Source organism: Magnolia sinica, chromosome 1 (assembly GCF_029962835.1).
Source record: "Magnolia sinica isolate HGM2019 chromosome 1, MsV1, whole genome shotgun sequence".
In the NCBI taxonomy this organism is placed as follows: domain Eukaryota; kingdom Viridiplantae; phylum Streptophyta; class Magnoliopsida; order Magnoliales; family Magnoliaceae; genus Magnolia; species Magnolia sinica.
Window position 1 is genome coordinate 108,359,844 of NC_080573.1, and position 19,827 is coordinate 108,379,670.

Consider the following 19,827-nt stretch of genomic DNA (forward strand, 5'->3'; position numbering starts at 1 on the left):
AACATAAGCCAAATAAGTTCTTAAAAATAAATAATCCCATCCCAACTTATACAGAGCTTATTTGCTATTTTCTAAATAAATAAACCATTTAAATAGACTTTCAACAAGTCAATTAATTTGTTTTTACTTTTTATTTTTAATTTTTCTTAAACAAGTTAGATATGAATTCATGGTGATTTTTTGTGATATGATCCATCAAGAGTTGGTTCAGAGATTTGGATCCTCGGCTGTAAAAGAAAAAAAAAAACGTCACCATCTTTCCGTAAAACACCGGGGTGGCCCATTCCCCGCTTTCATGGTCCGACCACCTGCCTCTTTTACGAGAAAGGATTTACATACAGTGAGCGCATGCGATCTTTTCCCTACCGTCGTTTATTTACAACAACATTTCACATTTCAAGAATATCCATTCCGTCTAAAAGGTGTCCATAAAAATGATGATCACTTCACTTAAAAATCAGATACATCCGCCCTTTAAGCAAGCAGTAGAAAACCTCCAAATCAAACAACATACAGAACATTCTGACTCAGTGTATTGGTGTGGCCACGCAATGATCTGATCAGCTTAGATCACATATTAGATCCTCATCATCCAGTAGACCAGAGTTTTCACGTACCAGATATTTCCACGTATTGACCTATGGAGGGAAGGAAATGGGCTGCATACAAAAGTTCACGTCCAGCTCCTGTACACGGTCATGTAATCGTACTTTTGTTCCCCCAATTCCCTGCTTCCACTCCAAAACCCCTCCCTCGCTCCCTCTCTCCCTCTGTCTCTGGGATGTGAGTTTCTCTCGATTGGAAGTAAATGGCGCTCAAGGGAAAGGAAATAGCGGGGAAATCTTCCACGGGGAAGAGGAAATCCGCTTCCAAATCCTCCGATGATGCGGAGAAATCCGGTTCTCGGAGAAAGAGAAGGCCCAACGTCATGAAGTTCGTCGATGATGAGGCCGTTGACGCTGACTCCGACGGTGAAGATGAAGGTGATGGCAAAGATGAAGATGACCAAGGTAAAAAAAATGCCCTATTTCCTTTCTCCCCACATTTCCCTAATTTACGCAATCGCCACTGCTTTTCCTTTCTTTCTGTCGTAGATCAGGTGTTCGATCTCCGTACCGTTTCACATGTTTATGAGTAAATTGAATGGGAATGAAGATGAAATGCGTGGAATTGGATGCAGTGTATTCTATGCGCATGTCTATGCTGATGCATTTATGCAGACACATACATATCCCATAGTATTTACATGCACATGCACAGGCATGCCATGCATGCTTACATTCCCACGCATCCATTTATGCGGACATACGTATCTACATGCCATACACAGTGTATGTAGGGCTGTCAACAGGTTGGGTTCTGGTCTGTTTTCCGAGAACCCGGACCTGGAACTGATTGTGTTCAATTATCCTTTGGTACCCATTGGGTCTTTGGACCTTGGTTTCCAGTGGGTCTGGTTCAATTTCATGTTAAACAAAGGCATTTACATGATTGTGCCACTTGAATGGATTGATTTGATCACACACATGTTTACCACATAATGGCCGCACTACAAATTGAAAAGCGAGGCACTACCGGATTGTCATGAACTGTGGACAGGCAAGCAGTTCTCGGGAACAAAGATTGCAAGGACTCTTCACCAACCCAAATGTCCTCCCAAAAACGAATATTCTCCCCATTCCCGAGGGCAAAGCCTATTCCTTCAACAAATTTTGACTTCATAGAAATAATCCCTTTCCAAATTGCCAAGGCCCTGGACATGGAGGATTCCCTAATACACCATCCCTCCCACTGAGCATCCATACTTGCTAGCGATTGTGTCCTTCCATGTTGCCCCTTCCTCCGTCCCAAACCTCCACAACCATTTGCCTAGCAATGCTCTGTTCATATATCCCAAATCCCAAATTACTGCTCCCCCATCATAGGGTTTGCACCCCTCCCCCCAACTTATAGATGGAACTTGTTCATCCCTTCCGAACATTGCGCAGAGTTATTTATGAATGAGCTGGTTTTTATTAATTTTTTCGGAATTACTGGGAAACACCATTTGAAAAGACACTGCTCTTAAGGGAACAAATGATACAATCTCTTTACTTCTATAAAATCTTTTCCTATATTTTGATGTAAAATTGTTAATTCACTGCAAATAGTTGGCTGTGCGCTTTAAGATCTAAATTTGGATAAATATGAGGATATAACTTTCCAGGGATAGTTTTACCTGATTGACATCTCCCCATATGTTCTTTACCTTTCCAGGAATGGTAGTAAATATTTTAGTCCAGATGAAAGAACAGTTGAATTGATCCAGGCTACTTTGATTATCTTATCTCTTCCTTTTGCTGACCTTATTGGTAGTACACTGCAATCGTGCAAGTCGTTTATTCTGTATGTTCTGATTTTTTTTCCTGATTATAATAGATTTTGTGGATGACACCAAGTCAGAGATGAAAGGCAAGAATGAATCTGGAAGAGCACACCATCTTCCTTTTTTGCTGAAAGAAGAAGAATTGAGTGATGAGGAATTGGAGAACTTACTCAAAAAGAGATATAGTCGTGACTCAGAGTATGTTTCATATGCTGATGAAAACAAAGAGACTAAAGAATGCGATGATAAAGAATCTTCCATGCATTCTATGAAGGATCCAACTGTCTGGAGGGTCAAATGCATGGTATGCTGTTAAGTTATTCCGATCCATCAAATATCAAGAGGTTTGCTAGGTACACATGCGTGGAGACTCACTCACCCATATTCAAGAACACGTGCCATACAACACTTGTGGGTGAATCTTAGGTTTCCATCAGGTGGCCACTGTTTAGATCCCGGTGTAAACATTAGGTTGTTTCTTTTCTTAGGTTGGCCAGCGTACAAAACAAATGGGTCACTGGGAAAAGCTGTTTTAACAGTCCTCTTTTATATTATGGTTCACAAAAGAAGTGGAAAGGCCTATTTTTTGAGGCTGAAGGTCTCGTCAGTGTGTCTGATCTGATGGAAAGCTCGGTCTTGTATGTGCATGCCATATTTGCACGTGTGCTTGTTTGGGTGGGCAGGGTTCCACACACATGCAGTTTAGCCAATATCTTTTCAATATTATTGTCTTTTCTTTTTTAATATTCTCTCAAAAAAACTGTTACTGTTTGTTGCAGGTTGGACGTGAACGGTATATAGCATTCTGTCTCATCCAGAAGTATGTGGATGTGCAAACCCTTGGAACTAAGCTACAGATAATATCTGCATTTGCTCTCGATCATATGAAAGGTTATATATATATTGAAGCTGATAGGGAGTTTGATGTTGCTGAGGTATTTGCTTGTACATGTTAAACCATCTCTTTATTTGTTTATTTGTGAGACCATCTGAAACTGAAGCACATTTCCATGCAGGCATGTAAAGGGGTTTCCAGCATTTATCCAAGCAAGATGTCGCTTGTTCCCAAAAGTGAAGTTCCTCATTTGCTGTCTGTTCAAAACCAAAAAAGTGAAGTTTCTAAGGGCACGTGGGTCCGCGTGAAGTTTGGAGTGTATAAAGGGGACCTGGCACAGGTACGGCGTGTCTGTTGTTGAGACTTGGCTGATTTTGAACTGTTTCCTTCTCATTTATGTGCACATCTTTCTGTAGGTTGTGGCTGTTGATGATGCGCGGAAAAGAGCTACCATAAAGCTGATTCCAAGGATCGATCTACAAGCTATGGCCCAAAAACTGGTATTCACCCTTCTTTTGTCCAGAAATTTGATTTGGCAGTGATTTTGGCAAACATGAGGCAACTGGCCATAGGATCATTGGATTCATACTATTGTTTCCTTGAACTAATCAACTTGCTGTTATGGCTTCAGTTCCATTTAGTTTCTCTATGTTTAGTAATGGGATAAAAGCTTCACTATTTCAAGTTACCTCCATCAATCACCATCTGTATTTTGTTAGTAATGGGAAAAAAGCTTCACTGTTTCAAGTTACCTCCATCAATCAGCATCTGTATTTTGTTTGGCCTTTTGGTCTGAAGGCTGGTTTACGAAACCCTGACATGATTGCAAAACAGCTGGAAAGGAAATCGAGTCTTGGAAAAACATTCACAATTTCTTGTATGACATTTAGCTAACTCAAGTTGTCAGTTTGAGACATATAGGGTCCATTTGGTGTGTGTCATATAGATGTGGATAGGGTTGCCTGGATAAGATTATTTTATCATGATTCAAATTGTGATGATAATGGATACATTGTCTTTGGCAATGACATTACTTATCTGGATAAGCTAATGCATGGGCATTTTCACACCGGGCTTGAGTGGGGTGACCCGTGGGATGTGGGGGTACACTTGGGGTGGGCGGCCCATGTGAGGCAGGTGGTTCATGTGAGACGGAGCTCATGTGATTTGGGGCCCACGAGGGGGCGGAACCCATGGATTTGGGGCCCACGAGGGGGGTTCGGTCGATCTAATCCATGGATGTGGGGCTTGGGCTATGTGGGATAAAGGGATTAATTTTCCATGCTTTATCAGTTCCAGCTTTTAGAGCAAGTGGTTAATTGTCCTGTATCAAATTGGCATCAGAGTGGGAGGTCTCGTGTTCCAGACTCCTCACTGGAGGTGATTAATGCAGGGGTATTTTCACATTGGGCTCGAGTGGGGTGGCCTGTGGGATGCAGGGCACACTTGTGTTCCACATGTAATATTAAAATATGGAAACTAACTTTTACTTTTAAGAGCTAACTAATGCAACAACTCACATGGCCTCATTTTCGACCTCGACAATTGTGCGGCCTTGCACCCAAACATAGCAGCCAATGTTGTCAAACCGCATATGCGGTTTTGTGTGATCGCATATGCCTATGCGCATATGCGATCGCATAATCACATATGCGCACATAATCGCATATGCGCATATGCGATCGTGTGCGATGGCATATTTTTATTTTTTGAAAATAAAGAAAAATCGAAAAAATAAGGGGAAAATTGAAAATAAATGTAGAAAAATATAAGAACTTAAGGAGAAGCTTCCCTAAGTTAATAGATAACTAATATAATAATTTTACATGCATAAAATTAGTTTGTGACTTGTGAGAAAAATGAATGAAGTACATCAAATTCAACCTTCAACAATATAGTTAAGTAACAAAACAACCAGTAAGCTAGTTATTGTACAAATACAATTTTGAAGTTACATCTTAATGTTTATTATTTATACACTATAACTCTAACACTACTTACAAGTTACAAGTTACAACTTAGTTACACCTACACTACAATAAGTTAGAATTTAGTTACACTAACACTAAGTTACATTCAACAATATAATTACACAACTTACATTTACAAGTTACACTACTTAAGTTTGATTTTTGTTTTTGGTAAATAATAATAATAATAATAATAATGTGCCAACAGTTGGCAGATACGCGATTGTATATCCTCGCACATTTAGCTTATGTGATCGCATATGCTAAGCGATCGCATATGCCATCATGGCATATGCGATGTGCATATGGGAATTCACATATGTGAATATGCGGTCGCATTTAACAACGTTGATACCAGCTGCATCATGGAATCGAATAATCTGTTTATGGCATTTAACATTAATTGTGAGTATAAAGGTTTTGAGGAACTTAGAGGAGCTAAGTGCAGAGCATGTTTATCTCATTGCCAAAGTTACCTTTTCCCGGACAGTTGGGGAATAACTTCTTATATACATCGTGCACCGCCTTCTTCAAGTTGTTGTCAGCAAAGAGTCTATGGCTGTAGTGGTATTAGGGATTCATGAAGTATGTTGAAACTCAACCCAATATGCATATTCACATATCAGTACAAGAAAAGAACTGTAGATGCTATGCAAAGAACCAACCAGCAAAGTATTGAAGCCTTTGGAAAATTAATTATAACCAGTGTTTGAAATATCGGTATCGTGCTATGTATCGCACTCTTGGGATACAGATACGTATCGGTTATCGCACGGGATATATCGTTCGTTTCGGATAATTTATCGCACTTTTTGGGAAACATTAGGAAAATTGTTGAATTTTTCAATGAAACTTCAAGGATTGTTAAAAAAGACCTTAATTTACACTTTTAAATCATAACATCTCAAAAAAGAAATGCACATAATAGGTTTCCTTTGTATAGGGTCCTAAGCCATGCGTTGTCTCACTGAAGAATGCAACCATATTCAAATTGAATGCATAACATTTATAAATGTATCAAGACATGTGTGATTTGCGCTAATGCACAGTAATACATGAGATTTGCACTATTCATAACAATAGTGTGAGCCTCGGAAGGTTTTCAATTGTAAGTTTTCATTCCCATTGTCCTGCTATAGTGGGGGCCATTTGAACTCCAGATCCACCTCATGAGCGGGCCCTGGCCCATGTCCACATCCAATGGACCTAATCAATGGTTGGATGTCAAACAGGCACCATGGTCGGCGTAAGGTGTTTAAACACCACTTTTTCCAGTATTTGGGACCATGTTTCTTATAATGCGGTCCACCTGAAGCCTCATTGGTGCACCATTGTTTGGGACCATACATATAAGGCAGCGTTCGGGACCATACAAGGCAACATGCAAATAAACTTCATTGGTGGACCACTATTTCTTACAATGTGGTCCACTCGAAACTTGTATCTGCTTCATTTTTTTGGACCATGCCCGAAACTAATATGTAAACATAGATGGACGGCGTGGATATGCAATACATAGGGAAAACACAAATATCACCTTGATCAACATTGGTGGCCCCTAAGAATATTTCAACATTAGCTGTTTAATTCACACTGTTTCCTGTGGTGTGGTCTACTTGAGCTTTGGATATGCTTCATCTTTGGGGCCACCATCCAACTATTTTCAAAGCACATTTTAGGGCATGATCCCAAAAATGAAGCATGCCCAAATCTTAGGTAGACCACACAAATATGATCCAAAGCTTTTGTGGCCCACAAGAAGTTTTTAATGGTCAATTACTATTGTTTCCTGTATTATGGTCCGTTTGAGATTTGGATCTGCTTCATTTTTTAGATCATGCCCTAAAATAAGTTTTTAATGTAGATGGACGGTGTGGATATCGTCACATACATCTAGGTGGGCCACGTGTCCCACACACCTAGGTAGATCCAAGGTCTCACCTAATCAATTCCCACTTCCGACGGAGTTGGGTAGTAACCGCATGCAACACGAAAGACCGCCAATGTGGGTGGTACCCTGACTATGGGCCCCATCATGATGTATGTGTTGTATCCACACTGTCCATCCATCTGGAGATATTTTTTTAGGGCATGAGCCAAAGAATGAGACTAATCCAAAGGTCAAGCGGACCCCACCACAGAAAATAGTGTGGACAGTGACACCCACCATTGAAACCTTCCTAAGGCCCACCATGATGTTTATTTGAGATCCAACATGTTCACAAGTTCACATAGATATGGACAAAGAGAAAACACAAATATTAGCTTGGTCGAAAACTTTTGTGGCCCCCTAGAATTTTTTAATGGTAGGCGTTGAATCCCCACTGTTTTCTATGGTGGGGTCCACTTGAACTTTGGATTGGCCTCATTCTTTGGCTCATGCACTAAAATGATCTCTCAAAATGAATGGATGGTGTGGATATAACACATACACCATGGTAGGGCCCACATAAAGGAAGAGTGCCGCCTTGGCTTGACCCAATACAGTGTGCCACTTATGGCGGGGGCCACCTTGGTATATTTATTGCATACCCAAGCCGTTCATATGTTACAAATCATTTGAGGACATGAACCCAAAAATGAAGCAAGTTCAAATATCAGGTGGACCATACCGTAGGAAATAGTGGTGATGGCTCATTAAAACTTGCGAATCGCTCACAAAAGTTTTGCATCCACCTAATCTTTGTTATTTTCCCTTCATCCACATTTTTGTGACCTTATCAACAGGTTGGATGACAAATAAACATTACAGTAGGCCTTAACAAGTTTTTAATGGTGGAGGTTCAAATACCATTCTTTCTTAGAGTATGGTCCACCTGAGATTTGGATCTAATTCATTTTTTAGATCATGCCATAGAATGACCTGACAAAACGTATGAACGGAATGGATATACAATACATACATAAATGTGGGCCACATCGTAAGGGTCGCACCGTATTTGGTGCAACCAAGTCGCACCAAATACAGTCCTTTAATTAAGGCAGAGGGTGAGGGAGTTCTTCGAAGCTCTCGTCGTCTTCTTCGTTAAAGCCGTGAATGTGCAGGCCCTCATGCCTCACCTCGAGACTTCCGAATTTGTTAAAATCCCAAAAATCTTTCCCTAATTTCATCTTTTTTTCAAAATCCAACCCAAATCCCCATAAACCTCGGTGGAAATCTAGTTTCCTTTCAAAGCAATTCTCTTCGAAGAAAAAAAAAAGGGGTTTTCGGTTTTCTTACATGATCCGACACTGTCGATCATGATTGGCCCACCAAATCCATGCAAATCTTGAGTAACAAGGTAAGAGAGATTTTTTCCTATATATATATATATTATTTTCTTCGAACTTCTAGAATGGTAGAGAGGATTGTCACCTATGTCGTCGAAGCTATCGAACGATATCTGTTTTTTTTTGTACTCCTAGGTAGTTTCGTATCGCTGGACCGCGATACCGATAATATCAATATTGCGAATACTGATTATAACTCGCGTCATTACTTACCACCTGATGAAGTGGCACATAAGAGTCCTTTCCCAACAATCGTCAATTATGACTTGCACCCATTCATATGCATTGGGGGCTTTAGCCGTGATGACTTCTTTCATTAACTACATAGATTCATACAAGGAACCTATTGACGGATGTCTCATTATCTTTTGTCCTTAGCACCATATATGTGGTCCGAAATACCCCTCACACTGCACACGCGGTCCCAGAAGAAGCTGCTCAAAACAAGCTCCTCGATCCTCCTAGCTACTCTCTTGCCAATTTGATTTCAGACTACATGCTTTCTAGAGCTGAAGAGCTCTCTCAACCCTTGTGGTTTAGGAGGCTGTCCATGACGATGTAATTTGTGGAGGACCACGTCGCCCCAGGTCGTAGTATATCCTTACCACACCTCCTGCACATCTTTGCTGGTAACCAGGTGTGGTTGTAGATGAAATTCGTAATCAACTGGGCATTGGCAATCACAACCTTTACTGAAGGCCTATCTCTTACCACCTCCAGCATGAGATCTATACAATGGGTTGCGCATGGGGTCCAATACAAGCGATACTTTTTCATTAACTCCTTCGCCGCCTTCACACAAGCACTCCTATTGTCCCTGATGAACTACGTGATGTTCTTCATCCTGACCTCTTTCATGACATCATGCATCAACCTATAGATGTAGTATGAGTCGTTAATATGATTATTGGCATCTATGGACTTGAAGAATATCGCCCTCCCCTTACAACGGACTACGGAATTTATCACTGATATCCTCCTTGGTCTTGTCCACCCGTCACACATTAAAGTGATGCTGTACATCTCCCGCGATGACCTCAACTCCTCGACATAACGCTATATGCCAGTGTACTCATCATTTCAATAGTTCACCATTATCTCACGTGGTGTGTGCGTCACCACATTGTCACCACTGTGCTGAACTTTAGTGATCATATTAAAGTGCAGGCTCACTGTTGCATTTGTTGGGATGTGGTCATAAATATTTTTTTTGGGCAATTATATCTTCCACCCTTTTCCACACATTCCCTCTATTAAACATATTCTTTAGTCTCTTCTACTTCTCCCCTCTCCTCTTTGTACATCCTAAGATCTAATGATAGATCTGGCACTCGCATGCTACTACTGTGGCCCAGCCCCCATAACCTTTTCCTCCTACCTGCCACGACTACTACTACTCGCTCCACTCCCTCCATTACCCTCTCTCGTAGACCCCTTAAAAGTAGGCCTACTCGCCGCCTCCCACTGCTTCTCTTGATCTCTTTGCCACTCATCCTATAAAGACTCTTCAACGATGTGTATATAATTAGAATTCTCCTCATCCAACTCCATTACATCCTCAACACCCCACATTAGTTGCCCAAACTTCTCCCTAATCTCCGTCTCCCGCGGAACATGATAATCTCTAATCTTCACCCGTTTTCTCAACACTTCCTTTAGCTGCGCTTTCACATCCTTAGGACATTTTTGGCAATCTACAACATTCCGATGCCCTCCTGCTAAGTGTTCACCTCTCCACTCTTCGTTATGTGGCCACAAAAATTGCATTGGGACCCTAAATTGATCATCAAGAAGAGGGGTCCCGTACTGCCATCGTATGTCAAGTTGTCCGCCTTTTCCTCCTGACACGTTCTACTTGCAAAACAACATTAAGCAAACCACAATGTTAGCATATTCATTGTAATACCATAAACATAAAGGGAATTTAACTGGTAATTAAATTGGAATTTATGAAAAAGAATTAAAAATATTTTTTAATTATTTAGTAATTAAATTAAATTTCCTTTCTAAAAAATTTCAGAACCAACAATAATGTGCAAATCAAGTTACAAACATGTTTGATTTCATGTTCAGAAGCTCAGGTTGCAATCTTCTTCTTCTTCTTCTTCTTCTTCTTCTTCTTGAAGAATCTCGCAATATCATGTGATATTTTGGTTGATACAAAAAATTTTAGATACTACAACTATGTATACTACAACTATGTATCACAATATTGAAAACATGGTTCTTAAAATTGCCCGAAGCGTGTTTTCTTAAAATTGCCCGAAGCATGCTAAAGAGCAAAAAGATGCCTAAAGATTTTTGGGCAGAAGCATTAGATTGTGTGATTTATTAGATGAACCGTTCCCCTATAAGGAGTGTGTGAAACCAAACACCACAAGAAGCATGAAGTAGAAGAAAGCCCTTCACATTTGCGGGTTTTTGGAAACATCACTTATGCACATGTGCCAGGCCAAAAGAGGTCCAAGCTTAGATGACAAGAGTGCAAAGTACGTCTTCATTGGCTATAATGCTCTCTAAAGGCTACAAGTTTTATGACTCAAGCAATGGGAAAATGATTACAAGTAAAGTTTTGAATTTGACGAGGAAGGCACGTAGGATTGGATTAAAAAGAAAGAAGACTATCACATATTTCCTCTATATGAAGAAGATGATCAAGTGACACACATGCCCCGCTACTTCCCCTCCAACTCCAGCTTCATCTGCTTGTGGTGAATAATCGTCATCAACGTCATTCGAAGAAAATTCAAGTGAAAGGCCAAGACGCATGAGGAGCTTACGGGAGATTTATGAGGTAATCGAAAATCAAAATGATTTTACATTATATTGTCTCTTTGCTGATTGCGAACCAGTAAGTTTTGAAGATGCCATGCAAGACAAGAACTGGAAGGAAGCCATGGATGAAGAAATCAATGGAATCGAGAGAAGCAACACGTGGGAGTTAGCTACTCTACCAAAAGGGCAACAAGCAATTGGGGTCAAATGGGTGTACAAGAAGAATCTGAAAGGATAAGTTGAAAGATACAAAGCAAGATTAGTGGTGAAAGGGTACAACCAACAACCCAGAATTGACTATGATGAGGTACTTGCTCCTTTTGCTTGCTTAGAAACTATATGATTGATAATTTCTTTAGCCGTACAAAATAAATGAAAAATATTTCAAATGGATGTGAAATTTGCCTTCTTAAATGGTTGTCTTGAAGAAGATGTTTATGCGGAGCAACCATTGGGCTATGTTAGAAAGGGGCATGGAAGTAGGATTTTAAAATTGAAAAAAGCCTTGTATGGCTTGAAGCAACCACCAAGGGCATGTAATAGTAGAATTGATCATTATTTTCAAGAAAATGATTTTATCAAATGTCCGTATGAATATGCCCTTTATACTAAGGTGAATGGAAATGGAGGTATGTTGCTTGTTCGCTTGTATGCGTATGATTTGATTTTCACAAGAAATAATCTAAATACATTCAAGGAGTTCAAGGAATTGTTGGTTCGAGAATTCAAAATGACGGACATTGGCCTCAACTCATACTTCCTTGGCATAGAAGTGAAGCAAATAGATGAATGAATCCTTATCTCTCAAGAAGACTATGCAAGGGAGGTTCTCAAAAAAATCAATATGGACAATTGCAAGCCAATAAGTGCACATGTGGAATGTGGTTTCGAGTTGACAAAGTATGATGAAAAAGAAAAGGTGGATTCTACGCTCTTCAATAGCCTAGTTGAAGGCCTTCAATACGTGACATGCACAAGGCTGAACATTCTTTATGGAGTTGGGCCAATGAGCCGATACAGGAAGAGCCAAAGTCTTCCCACATTAAGGCGAATAAGAGGATTCTTTGCTACATAAAAGGTGCATGAGTTATGGTTATGGTTTGCTTTATTCCTCATCTAAGGACTTATAGGCTATTCGGATAATGGTTAGGGAGGAGATTCTGTCATGCCCCGAAATTCGAGTACAAAGTATGCACCCTCGTACCTAAGTTTCGAGTCGTAACTTGTACACAAAGTGTACTAACTGAAATTACGGTTTACGTACCACAATGCATTATGTGTGGAAGTATGACAGAGCTATAGAATGAAGGCTATGTCCGGGGGGGTGTGATTAGGACCTATTTAAAACATATGCCTATTTAAAAACTTAATTGCCTAACTTAAACTAATTAACAATTAAACTAAGCAAGGCCATTTAACTCTAAGGCTTCCAAGCCAATAAAGGGTCCAATCACATAGACTACAAAGATATGCAAATAAGCAACTAGTCTATAACAAGATAGTGAACATGTGTGCAGTGTTCGAGTTGTCGGTATCGCTACAAGTTTTGCTGGCCAGAGATAAAGACATAATATCGTTATCGCTGATAATATCGCCAATAATCGGAAATGCAGCAAAAAAGGGGGAAACATGGATAAAATGGTGGAATTTTTCAGTGAAACTTTAGGACTTACATGAATACACATTTACATATTCAGGAATAAAAAAAATTGCAAAAAAAATACATTACATAATAAGTTTTCATTTAATGGGACAAAAAAAGCATGCGATGCCATAAAAAATCACTTTAATAACAACCAAAATAAGTTTATATATTACAAATGCAGCTGGCATACAGTAATTAAGACATGTAAAAGTGAATGAACTCAAAGATGCTAAATCAAGGATGGATTGGATTATCCAATGAGTGTGGTTTTTGCATGATAGAGATGTACGTCACAAATCCACTCCTACCATCTGTTTTGAAAGGCCACAATAGGACAATGTTCTAAAAGTTAGGCAGATCCAAAAATCTGGTGGTGGGCCATACCACTGTTTTTTATTGGTGGGCATTTAATCACCATTGTTTCCCTTAGTGTGGTCCACCTGAGATGCAAATCTGTCTCATTTTGGACTCATGCCTTAAAATTGTCTATCAAAATAAATGGATGACATTAATAAAATATTTATCATTATAATGGCCCCATAGAGCATTGACCCATCAATCCAAATATACAAACAAGTGACACATGCCCATCGTATAAATCAGCATGCTTATCGTACTGAGTCAACTATGTGGGGCCCATTGTGATTTATGTATTTTATCCACCCCATCCATCCATTTTACAAGATAATTTTAAGGCTTAATCCCAAAGATGAAGCATATCCAATGCTCAAATGGACCACACCACAGGAAACAATGTGAATTGCACATGCCTACCGTTGAAAAATCATCAGGGGCCACAAAAGTTTTGGATCCATGTCATTTTTGTATTTTAACTTCATCCATCTCTGTGTGATTCTTATGAACAACTTGGATGACAAATAAATACCACTGTGGGCCATAAGCTCCTAGGAAGGTTTCAACTTGGATGACAAATAAACCTCCCTGGTCCACCACGATGTCTATATACATTCAAACAGTTCATGGTCCCATTCCTGCTGGGATGAATTGAAAATAACAATAATAATAAATAAATAAATAAATAAAAATAGCCCCGGCCTACTGACTCCCACCCACTTAGTGGTGCAGGGGAATAGAGTGGATTATGTGCAACCTTAGCCTTCAGGAAGACAGTACAACACTTATGGTGGGGCCCACCTTGATATATTTATTGTATATCCATCCTGTTCATCTATTTTTAAAAATCAATTTAGGGTATAATCTAAAAATGAAGCAGATTCAAATCTTTGGTGGACCTTTACATAAGAAACAGTGGTGATTGACCATTAAAACCTTCTCATGGGTTACAAAAGTTTTGGACCAACCTGATATTTGTTCTTTTCCATATAAAGGTTTACGTGACCTTATCAAAGGGTTGGATGACAAATAAACGTTACAAAAACATAAAAACATTAATATAGGCTCAAAGAAGTTTTTAATGGTGGAGGTTCAACCACCACTCTTTCTTAAAATATGGCCCAACTTAGATTTCGATTTGCTTCATTTTTTGGGCTAGTGTCTTATAATGATCTGGAAAAACCTATGGGCGGCATGGATAAAAAATAAATACATCAATGTGGGCCCCGCCGTGAGAGACGCACCATTGTTTGTAAAGCCGTAATTGCACCGAGTTCATTCTCTCAAGATGGAGCTTTCGTCTTGGCTGGTGTACCAAGTGGCTGGGTGTATTGACGTTAGCAAGTTCTGTGGGTCCCATCATGAGGTATGTGTTATATCGAAATCGTCCATTCATTTTATGAGCTCGTATTAAGGCTTGAGCTGAAAAATAAGACAGATATAAAGATTAAATGGACCACACCGCAAAAAGAAGTGTGGGATTGAACGTATACCATTGAAACCCTTTTGGGGGTCACATAAGTTTTGGATCAATATTATATGTGTTTTTCCTCTTAATCCATGTATTTTTGACCTTATGAACAGATTGGATTGAAAATAAACTTTAAGATGGGCCCTACGAATGTTTTAACGGTGAAAATCATTACCCACTGCTATTTCTGGTGTGGTCCATTTGAGCTTTGGCTATGATTTATTTTTTGACTCATGCTCTAAAATGATTTTGAAAAATGGATGAACGGTATGGATGTAATAAATACATCATTTGGGGCCCATTTAACGTTGATCTCCTTTGAACCGTTCGTACAACTAAGAGCTCGAGGCGCTTCAGCGCTTGTCATCGCATGACACGTACCCACGCTGGTGTATACACTAGTCCGCTTGCTTCCCTTTCGTCTTATCTTCAACAAAAAACCTTCAATCGTTTTTTCCACGTAAAAAAAATTCCCGAATATCTTTCCCCAAATTTCTCTTTTTCAAATCCCAACCCAAATCCCCTTCAACCTCGCCGAAATTGGCTTTCTTTCAAAGCTATTCTTTTCAAAGACTTTTCAAAGAAAAAAAAAAGAAGAGATTTCTAACCTCTGAAAATCTGGCGCAATCGACCGTGATTGGCCCACCAAATCCATCCGAAAGCCACTCCCGTAGGCAGATTTTGAGAAAAAAATGGTAAGAGATTTTTTTTTCTATATCTATTTTGTTTTCTTTAAATAATAGGGAGAGTTGTCGCTGATAATTATTTTTTTCCCGATAAAATCGAAAATATCGCCGATATTTCGTCGACATTAGGAAGAGAAACGAATTTTTGGTGTTTCGGTATCGCCGGTCCAGCGACACTGATAATATCGGCGATATTATCGATTTTTCATCGACAATGGAAACAATGCATGTGTGGATTCATCTAATCATGCATTCATAATTAAGCATTCAACACATTAGATAATCAAACAAGATGCATGAATGACAATCCCAAATTCAAGCATGTATAGTGGTTCGGCTACTTGCCTACTCCACTCCCGGTGGACGTACTCAACCCACGAGTGTACCGGATTTTACTATCAGAGGTTTTAAATTAGGTTCACCTCTAACCTTTATAGCCTTACACAAGGATTCTAAGTTTATGCCCTACACAAGAGCAAGGGTCCTACCTAAGTACCCAACTCTTTATGCCCTATACAAAGGCAAAGGTCCTATACAAGAACCTAATGCTTTATGCCTTACACAAGAGCAAAGGTCTTACACAAGAACCTAATGCTTTATGGCCTACACAAGAGCAAAGGTCCTACCCAAGAACCTAGAATTTAGACTCCACCCTAGAGTCAAGGTCTTACCCAAGAACCCGAAGCGTATTCTCCCGCTGGAGGCCTACGAAAGGACTTCTTGTTGGTTTTTCCTTCGGCTGATCAACAACCTAGGTCCTACTCAAGAACAACAGATTTAGGCCCTATCAAAGAGTTAAGGTCCTACAAAAGAACATAGGTGAGTTTGAACACATAATCTTGCACTCCAACCTACACAAGGAAGGAGTACAATAATGGACTCTAAAATGACAACTCACTTGTCCAATTGAGCCCTGCTTGTCGCGCCTCTTAGGTTGCTTGATCTTCGCTCTCCCGTGCTTCAATAAGCTCCCCGATGCTCCCCCAATCATGTTGCCATTGCTTCGCCAAGGCTTCAGCTCCACGATCAATCACCTTGCTTGTGATGCTTCCTCCGAAGTGCCCAAGGTGATAGGAGGTGGTTGAATCTCTTACAACTAATGAGTAGTTGTTTATCCTAGGGGATTCAACTAGATGGGTCCCCTAGAAGATTTGGACAATGATTTACCAAGATGCTTAAGTTCAATTTCTAGGAAATGGAGGGGTTCAAGCACATCTTCAATGGCGAGGTTGGAATTCTCATTATGGTTGAAATATCAAGGGAGATTGCTTGAAACTCATAGCAATGGAGGATATGCATATGGGATCACCTTACTTCTGGTTGTTCAAAAAACCCATCAAAAAGCCCGAGAACCGAATGCCCTATTTAAATAGTTCGAGCTCCAACGGTAAAAAAACGGGCAGAAAATGGCTGTCGATGCCATCGAAGGGCTCCTCGATGCCATAAAAAATTCCAGACAAAATGATGTTTGCTTGCTGGACAGATCTGGACCCACTTCGATTGCATCGACCTGATCTTCGATGTCATCGAACGTAATGTTTCGATGTCATCAAATTAGTTTAATGCTATCGAGAGAATCAAGAGAAAATCCAAAAAACCTTACTGGACAATTTTGGATCTTAAATTGATGTCATCGAGAGGACCAACAAAAAATCCAGTTGGGTTGCTGGACATCTTTGACTCTCGATCAATTGCATCGGCCAGGTCTTCGATTGCATCGAAGACTGTTCGATGGAAGCTCGATGCCATCGAACATCACTTGGAATCTGCTGTTTTGGTCTATCTTCCACACAGTAGATTCGCAACTTTTCTAGCCTTCTTTATCATGTTTTTCTTGGACTCCTAAGGCTAAGAGGTGATCAAATTTATATTCCTAATAGTTCAAGATCATCTAAAGGTTATAGGGTTGTTTTGAGTCCAGGGTTAGGGTCACCAAGGCACCTGTTTACCTGTTCTTGCTTCCTTGATACTTCGTCTTCGCTTGTGTCTTCAGTCTTCACTTTTCAAAGGCTCAACCGAATACATGACATAGCGACTCACGTGATTGACAAACTAGGGTGCAAACATGAGTGCACTAACACTAACTTCATTCCATTATACGATTATTCGCAAAAGTAATATTTATTTTTACATTCCAACGAAGTCCATTCACAATCATTAACACAATGATTTAAGCACCAACATCCGTCCATTCTCAATATCCATAAACATTCAATTAATATAAATTATGCATCATTCATCAGTCAATACAGCTTACCAATGAATACTTGCTATAGACCTAGAACAATTCAATTAATTAAAACCAATCAAATGCTTAAAATCCAACTACTAATACCATAATTCATTATATATAAATCATACTATCCTAACAAATAAAATTCTAATTAAATAATTAGGAATTGTCCAAATGCGGTCAATTCCTCTTCTGATAGATACAACCACGTCTCACGTGTGTCGTGCACCAGTTCAGTCACAACTTCTTGTTTATGCGTCAATTCATCAGCTAATTGCTCATCTGTACAGTTTTTCCATCATTAAAAATGTAAGCTGGCCAGACTTAGTGAGAAAACCCAGTATGGTTCATGCTTATTGAAATTAAGATATAATAGAAACAAAGTATGCATAATGATATGGATGCAAATGGTGTATGAATGCATCAGATGGGATGATCGTCCATCTGCTTGGTTTGAATATCGTCAACCCGCATCCACCCGTTGCGTAGGCTTCCACTTTTCGGTAAGCTTGGGCATAGCTTGCATCTGGTAATGCTCTACCAGGATCGACATTTCTTCCAGGGAGAGCCCCTAGGATCGACCATGCATTATGCAAATGCAATGAATGATGAATTATGTTTGAATGCATCATTTTCATAATTGTCATAGTTAATTATCTTGATAAGAACATTCATATGTGAATTTAACGTACAATTATCATAATTCATGCAATTTGGCACAGATTAGCATGTGATTTACTGCAGCATACAACATCGTAACAAAACACTTCAATTAGTACATCAATCAATCAAACCATCACAAACAATTTATTTTAATTCCAATGAATTATGAGACACATGGGTTTACTCACCTGAGTCTAGTAGTGTAGAATCCACAAGGTAGTCAGGTTGGTTTGAATTCAGAAATCCTATCAATTTATATTCACAACATTGTTATTCATCTAGTTATATTACACGGTGGAGCCCGCCTTTGATTATCATCCTAGGTAGCCAAACCTTAAATGACCAAATAATTGAAATTTCCATGTATATATAATATGTTCATTAAATTCAATTATCAAAATTTAGATTTTCTTTTTCTTTTAAGATTCTGAAATTGAATGGCAATAATTGATCGGGAGGGCCTACCAGATGATTAGATCATCCAGATTCTTGAGTTCTTAGCATATTTTGCCTCTACACATTGGATGAATGGTGTATATCTAATCACACATACATCGATGGCTAATCTCGACATTTTATGCCAAGTGATACCAACACTTGCGCATAAATCTAAACTTTCCTTATTAAATACTTATAGATCTGACTAGTGTGGCCCATCTGATGGTCAGATTGATCTGGAAGTTAGGGCCCTTGTCTATTTTGGCCTTAGGGATCGTATGATCTGTACAAATCTTATCTGATTCGATCAGATGCACACTAATCAATCTTTATGACAAGAGACTTCGATGAAATTGTAGACTTTCATCATCTTTACATTGTATCTACCAACAAATCAATGTAATGAACGTGTGGCCGATCCACACCTTTCATTGCATAGATCGAGTCAAATTACATTAAATGCACAAAAAAATAATGAAAGAAGGACAATAAACTTATCGATTTAAGCTCTCCGAAATCCTCTCACTTTCTCTCCTTTTCTCAGTTATATATATATATATATGGTGGATTTTATTTGGTGGCCATTCAAACATCCTGCCAGATAATTTGTTTTCTCATTTCTCAAATCTTGAGAAAGCTCAAAAACCTGAATACCCAGACTATTTTCTGATGCAATACTATGCCAAACACGGGATTCCATGGATTCTTCGATGGAAGTATGAGGTTTTACCCTCTGAATATCAAAATGCCAAAGTTTTATTTCAAACCACGTACATCAAGTGGTGGAATAAATTTGATTGCTCCATTGTTCTTGAAGCAACAAAGAAGGAGCCTTCTTCCAAAAAATTGCCAAAATCTTTCAAAGAAGCTATCATAGCCTCTCCACCTGATGAAACAGCCAAATTGAAGCAAGAGCTGATTGCATTAAAAGCTGCATTCATTGCTTTCCAAGATCAAGTGTCCAGCCGTCAAGGATCAACTTATGTGGAATCTGAAGAATCTTCAACGGCTGCTCCTGATATTGATCTTCATCCAGATGACGAAGAAGTGTTCTTCTGAATTCTTAAGAAATCCAAGATGCGATTTCTTTCAAATTCAAGCCAAAATGAAGCCAAATACATA

General features: G+C 39.3%; 1 protein-coding gene across 2 annotated transcripts in view; it reads left to right on the forward strand.

The window, feature by feature from the left end:
* Window positions 1–723: 723 nt before the first annotated feature.
* The window catches only part of LOC131253452 (protein RNA-directed DNA methylation 3-like), a 47,228-nt gene continuing 28,124 nt past the window's right edge, over window positions 724–19,827 (forward strand). Inside the window, exons 1-5 of one of the 2 annotated variants that reach the window (XM_058254444.1) lie at window positions 724–1,010; window positions 2,419–2,669; window positions 3,145–3,300; window positions 3,382–3,540; window positions 3,617–3,700. In XM_058254444.1, the coding sequence (XP_058110427.1) occupies window positions 809–1,010; window positions 2,419–2,669; window positions 3,145–3,300; window positions 3,382–3,540; window positions 3,617–3,700 (852 nt within the window). In that variant the 5' untranslated portion in view covers window positions 724–808. The remainder of the gene's footprint in view (window positions 1,011–2,418; window positions 2,670–3,144; window positions 3,301–3,381; window positions 3,541–3,616; window positions 3,701–19,827) is intronic. The other variant, XM_058254437.1, reaches the window with a different exon arrangement.